The sequence below is a fragment of the Condylura cristata genome, unplaced genomic scaffold (genome assembly GCF_000260355.1).
Source record: "Condylura cristata isolate star-nosed mole 26May11 unplaced genomic scaffold, ConCri1.0 scaffold00002, whole genome shotgun sequence".
NCBI classification, from domain to species: domain Eukaryota; kingdom Metazoa; phylum Chordata; class Mammalia; order Eulipotyphla; family Talpidae; genus Condylura; species Condylura cristata.
In genome coordinates, this window is record NW_004567103.1 from 19,149,752 (window position 1) to 19,156,632 (window position 6,881).

At 39.8% G+C, this 6,881-nt stretch overlaps 1 protein-coding gene across 1 annotated transcript in view; it reads right to left on the minus strand.

Moving 5' to 3' along the window:
• UNC80 (unc-80 homolog (C. elegans)) overlaps positions 1–6,881 on the minus strand; it is a 181,056-nt gene that overhangs the window by 32,700 nt on the left and 141,475 nt on the right. The window contains exons 47-50 of the mRNA XM_004674811.2: positions 4,857–5,027; positions 1,803–1,895; positions 454–489; positions 8–117 (exon numbers count right to left, since the gene is read on the minus strand). Coding sequence (XP_004674868.1) covers positions 8–117; positions 454–489; positions 1,803–1,895; positions 4,857–5,027 — 410 coding nt within the window. The remainder of the gene's footprint in view (positions 1–7; positions 118–453; positions 490–1,802; positions 1,896–4,856; positions 5,028–6,881) is intronic.

Below are 6,881 nucleotides of genomic sequence, written 5' to 3' on the forward strand. Positions count from 1 at the left end.
TCAGTGCAAATATTCAGCAGGGACTCCCGTGGCCTCCTGAACTCCTCCCGAGCAATTCGCTCATCTAATTCCTCTCTGGGAAGGCCTTGCCCTTCCTCCAGTAAGTGAAGATTTTCCCTGGGGAATTATGGAAAGTTAACTGGGGGTCTGAGAGGTGTGCAGGGGGACAGCTGTCAGGGGAGGGTTTTCACTGAGGAAAAAGATATAACGTCTTATATATATGCTAGTAAGTCAGTAGGGCAGAGCCTAGAAGAATCTCAACTAAAGGATAAAGTTTATCAGAAAACTTGGTACCCCAAAAGAAGGAAGTTTTACATTAACTTCCTAGGATTTACCCAGAAATAGTATGCTAGGCGTTGATCAAATGGAGTCAATGAAACTATAACCCAACTCAAAAAGCAATTATCACCAAGTATCAAAAGTAGTGTGAAATTAGGGCTTGTTTCTTTGTACCTGATGAAGTGCAGTTTAGCGCCTTGTTCCTGGTACCTGGAGTGAGAAAGACCAGGGCGTAACCATTGGAGCAAAGACAGGGGTTGTCTTGATGGAGATTTTCTTATGGAAAACCCTGGAAGCTATAGTATTTAATAAGCACACAAATACTCATTCTGCAACATAAAATCTGTCTCTCTCCTTTGCTTACCACATATGGGACAATTATAACTGCCACAACAGTTTCATTCCTAAATAATTTGTTTTATTTTCAAAATAAGTACATATAATGAGTAGGGTATTAAATTTATACAAATAATGATACATACATACTTAAAAATGTGCTTCTGGCCCTCCCTGGTGGCGCAGCGGGTTATAAAGCACAGCACTGAGAATCTAAAGCCACTTCCGCATGAGTTCGATCCCCGCCTGCCCCGGAGGTGACCACATGGCGTGGCAGACCTCTCCTGACCGGCTCGCTGCTTCCCTCAGCAGTGTACTTCGTTGATCTCCCTGTTCTGTTCCCCACTCTGTTTCTGATGAAGCTTCTCGCTGCCCCTGAACCTCTGGCCTGTACCCCAGTTCTGTATGAATAAACAAATAAATTTTTTTAAAAAAAATATGCTTCAGAAAGAGGAAAAATTTAGTTCCTCCTTAAGTTTTTTCTGTAATTATCCCATAATCAGAATAAAGAACTTTCTTGCAAGCTGATTTTGGATATAGCCTACCTTAACTCCTCCTTGGAGGAGGAAACTAAACTTTTTACCTGTGTTGGAGTATTTACCTGCGTGTGGAGGTTGTCACAGAAAGAACAAAGTAGGTAAAGTAGGTAACTAATACAGCACATATCTTAGTTATACACAAAGAGGACAGGAGATTAGATCAACAACTCTGAAGGCATCATTTAAGAGCCTAAGCCAAAGTCCATATGCAATGTTTATAGAAAATTTGTTCAGATGAAGCTGCCTCTTCTTAGATACCACTTTCTGATAATTACTATTTCACCTGAAGACAATTGAAACAACACTGAAATAGTGCAAAAACTTTCCAGGAGCCAGACAGCATGTCACATTTCCTACTCTTTTGGAAGCACATTTTTAAGAATGTATCATCAATTATATAATAAGTAAACACTGTGCACTGTTCATGCAAACACACTGACATATCAGTTGATGAAGGTGGCTTGGGTTTCTTTTTGACTTAGCCTAAAGAAGCCTTGGTATTTCCTGTAACTCTAAACTCTCATTTGTGTTTTCTCTTTGGAGGTTTCCACTCTCAGTATTGACTTTCACAATTCTCTGCATTCCCAACAGCTGACATGCAGATTGTATGACACTGAATGGCCGCAGATGACTAAACAGGTGAATTACCTGGTGTTTACCCCAGACGACATGGTATGATTGGCTGTGGCGGTCCCTTTGTGACCTTGGTCACACCTGCTCATTTGTGGGGCTGTCATGGGCCTGCAACAAAGACAGGAATCACCGTAACAAAACAACAGTAGAAACACATATGTGATCCTCAAGTTCCTGAGGCTCACAAAAGTTTAAAGTTAGTCTTAGCATCTTAAGAAAACAGACTGTCTAGCTCGGGGCTTTTCTCTCAGTCTGTCACTGTTTCTGTTCTGAGGGGCGATTCAAGGGAACACTGTTGTCAAGGATCTAACTTCACCCACCATCCTCACCATAGTTCCCCATGCTCCTCCCTCCTTTTAATGCTGAGGGTCACTTTAAGAAAACAGGGTCTCAAGGGTCCACACTCATTATGATTTATATTCTTCTATGTCTGAGTAATGATCTATTGCTTTACACCAGGCTTTTATTAACTCAGATTTCTAAGTCTATACTGATTTAGGATTAAGTAAGAGTTTTCACTTCTGTAGGTGCCACCAGGAAGTTAATCATTCTAGACAGTAAGTATTAGGTCAGAGTATACATACTATTTTAGCCACCTATACCATAATCGATCACTGTTCTGAAAAACCATCAGAGAATGAAGCCTTCCCATCAATGTTTTACCTATGACTTCCCAGGAAGTGAAAAAGTTAGTATGCAATTTAAGTCGGGTATTTAGATGCTGAGGAACAGATCTGAACCATCTCAATGTATATCTGCAGGGTTCACTTTAAACATCAGGCAGATTGCTTCTGTATCAGCCTCTGAGACGTGGAAGGCATAGTAATATAGTCTGCCAAAGCAACTGCTTGCATCCACCTTCTAGGGCTCGTCTCTGTGGTGCTCACCTTCAGTGTTATGGATGTAGCTGGGCCGTAAGTAGACTTTTAGCAATCACACCAAATCTTCTCATCTGATGCCTTTGTTGTGTTAGACAGAATGGAAAGGTGGCCCTAAGACTGTCACCTCCTGATGTTACTTCAGTGACAATGTCACCATGTCATGTGGCAAAGGCCGATTATCTGGGTAGCTTTAATTATCACACCAGCTCTTTAAAGGCAGAGACTTTTCCCTGGCTAGAGAGATTCCAAACATGAGAAGGACTCAAGATGCCATTGCTTGCTGGACAATAGAGGGAACAGGGAAGGAGAACAGAGATGCCTTCTCAAAGCAGAGTGTGTCCCTGACTGAATGTGATATGGTGCCAGATACAGCCCCAAAGTGGAGCATTCCTCAAAACCTTTAACAAAAATTGAATGACATCTTGATTTTTGTCTTTGTGAGAACCGAGTAGAGAAACCAGCTGATTCAGCCTGAACTTTTACCTCACAGATCTAATAGATAATTAATGTGTATTGTTTAAGCCTCTCAGCTTATTGTAATGCATTATATAAAAATAGAAAGCAAATACACATATATTTATTTATTTATTACCACTTATGCATTATTTTTTTCAGGGAAAATAAAAGTTAGGAGGATGCAAGTGAAACAATTCTTTGGATCTTCTTTTTGTAAAAGAAAATGAGGACAATTTTGTTATCGTAAGTATAATTAACTAATGAGAGTGGTTCTACTCCACCAAAAGAATATTTAATGTGCTGGAATATTTAAATGTCAGAATCTTACCCAGAAATCTTTGCAGAATTTGGAGTAAATTATTTTGATGAGTTAATTGGCATATTCTTATAGGATAGAATATTGTGGAGGAAATATTCCCATCAATATGGGAAATATGAAGAGAAATAGTGAAAGTTGTACATGGGGAAAATAGATTGCTGTAATTGCAGGAAGGAATGAGTGATATAACTAGAGATGTATGAAGGAAGGGTGCAAGTCTGATAGTTCTCTGTACAATATTCTTCCCCCTAGGACTTCAGTGAAACCATCGGCAGAGCACTGGAGTCCTTTCCATTGGAAGAGACAGTCTGTCATGGTGCCCTGCTTCACTCTTTCCCATTTCCTTAGCTCATATATTAAGTACCTCAGTAGTGATGGGCTCCTGAAGGATTTGGGGCTACCCCCAGCTTCCCTAGGTTGGCCATATAGATCATGATTAGAAATTAAGTATATATTGACTTAACAACAATCTTACTTCCTCTTTCACTTGTTGGTGCATGCATAAAAGCTCACTGTAGACTGAGGGATTTCAATGTGGGGAAGTTGGTGCCTTTTAGTGTGGCTAGAGAAAACAGTAGGCTAAGGATATGAACAAACCAGGAAGAAGGATTCCCCACTACCGCCACCATGGGAAGAATATATCCTTTCAGCTAATTTTAGATGGGGATGGAGAAGGAAAGCCAATTGTCTGTGTGCTTTCCTGCCCTCACCTTCTTCACTCCTCTTGTTCCATGGCCCCTGTCTCCTTCCAGTCAGGCCCTTCCCCTCCATGGTGGATTAACCCCTTTTGCTTCTACACCCAGGAATCTTGTGACTGGGCTAATGTTTGGGTCTTTGTTTAAGACCAAGCTCTGGTGTCAATTTATCTTTTCATTCCAAATCTCTCAGCCCTCTTGAGTCATATCCCACAGAGAATGTGGCAATATTAGGATTATAATGAAATGTAACAGTTTGTTATATAGTTTCTGACATTTCAGTTAAAACAAAAAACTCTTCGTGACTTCGTGAACAGTAAAATAATAAAGGAATGCTTAATTGGAATTGCAGACATTAATGATATATTTCATAAAGTAATATATGAACTAATAAAATGTGAACCATATATTTACATATACTAACTGGCCCTTTTGCAAAAGATTTGTTTAACCACTGGCTTAAAGAGGCTTTTGAAACTCAGCAAGCTATACACAAATATGTGTTAACGATTATGGTAGAATTATTACTATTGTTATTAATTTATTTAGAGTATATATTTAAAAAAATAACTTTCAGTTTTCAGGCATAAAAGGCTGAGTTTGGTGAACTATTTATAACTGAAGGTTGTAGAGATTTTTAGTGACCTCATTTTTTTTCTTCATCTCTTTGGTAAATACATGCAGTTTAAGGCTGTGGACATTCTGCCGATGGGATTACCTGGTGAGGACCTCCACGCTGTATAGGAGGGCCTGCAGGGAAGTGGCAAGAGCAGCTGTGGCAGCGATCTCCTCCCGGGCTGCAGGCACCGTCTCCACTTGTGATGTCTGCCTCTTGAGCTTTTGTAGATAACATGGAACTAAAGCTTCCAAGACCATCAGCATCTGAAGACTTTAATCAATTGAAAGAAAACCAAGTTCCATTTCCTATATTATTTTTGTTAGCTGTGTCAGACTTAAGGGCATGGAGAAGTGAGAAAGCTCTAGAAAGACAGTGAATTCTGATTCTGATCTCATCGCATCCAAGTCAAGAGTAGTTAAAGCTACTAGAAACATTGACCAACATCCATGTCCAGGAAAAGATTATGTAATCCTGGTTTTTAGCAAGAACAAGCTCTGGTAAGGGAAATCAGTGGCAACCTAAAGCTTAAGCAGGTTTATAGCAAGAGTCTGTGAAAAGCCAGTATGATGCACCCTTCTTCCCAGGGTGGATTTAGTATTGGGGTATCAGCAACATCCTCTCAAAAGAGAAGTGGAATTCAAACAGTTATTATACAGGGTAGATTGACCCCTTCTAAACTATAAATGCATCGTATCGACATGGATCATTTGTTGGGAGATTTCTGCAGTTAATATTAAGTTTCTAAGCTGTAAATTCCCAAACAGAGATACTGATTGGTATCAAGATCTCATTTCCTTTGATCCATTTTCTCTCCCACAATTGATACCCATTGGTTTTGATGAACTGAGTATTGGTTTCTGATAGTACAATTTTGCTCTAGAGTCAGAAAAAGGAGATTTTCACAATTTTGTGAGTAAACGGGTACAACAATGATACTCATTTGGGGCCATTACTACATGGGCATCTTAAAAAATGAGGCAAGAAGTTAGTTCTGCTTCCTATAATAATCATCTTATTAGTGAGTCTGGACAAACATTTAAAATTATTACTAATGGGCCTCCCTGGTGGCGTAGAAGATAAGTCTCAGTGCTGTCACTGCTACAGCCTGAGTTTGATCCCCAGCCAGAGAGCAACAGACCTACATGATGCAACAGACCTCTCCTATCTTGTCCATTGTTTCCCTCAGCAGTGCATTTCAGTAGATCCTCCTGTTCTGCTCCTCACTCTGTCTCTGGTGAATCCTCTCACCCCCTATTCCTCTGGCATATACCCCAGATCTTGTATGCATAAATAAATAAAAATAAATCTTAAAAAATTACTACTGAATGTATTGGACAGATGCTAAAGTGGCCACGTCCCTTCAGAAGGTACACTGATTCTGGAAAAAGGGAAGCTTATTTGGCTCATGTAGATATTATGTAGCACTTGATTCCTCCAGGCATTTGCCAGTTGGAAAGTATTTGGAACCAAGAAGCTGAGGACAAATTCACGCAGATGTGTGGGCCAAGAACAGTGAAGCTAAGCAGAATTTTCAGCCATCTCATGAAAATGAGAAAGCATATATTGGAGTTCAGGGAGTCTCCAAGGAGGATTTAGGTCCTAGGAGTGAGTGATACAGAACAGTCCTAGCAAGACTGAAACCCAGCTTTAAATCAAGCGAGTCACACACTGAACTAAGATGATCTGCCCTACCCTACCCTAACTGCCTGTCAGGCAGGAACAAATCCTTCCTGGACGAGGATACCATAAGCCAGACTCTTAATTTACCCCCCTCACCCCACGTAATACTCAGCATTGAAAATATACCAGGTTGTCAGACCAAAGTGATATCAACCAAAGGAAAAGACAACAGAACTAAAACTATATGTTTGAATGCTTGATAGATACTGAAGTTACTACACTCAGACTTAAAACGACTGGTTAAAATATTGGCTACAATAAATTCAAAAAACAGGGAATTTCATCAATCTTCAAAAATTTATAAAAGAAACAACTAGGATTCTAGAATGGAACACTAAAATATTTAAAATTCAAAACTCCACAAGAGGAATAAAGACATAATAGGAAGGCTATGTATGTGTGTAAGGGAGCCCTAAAAGAAGAGGCAGGCCAGAAGCAATATTT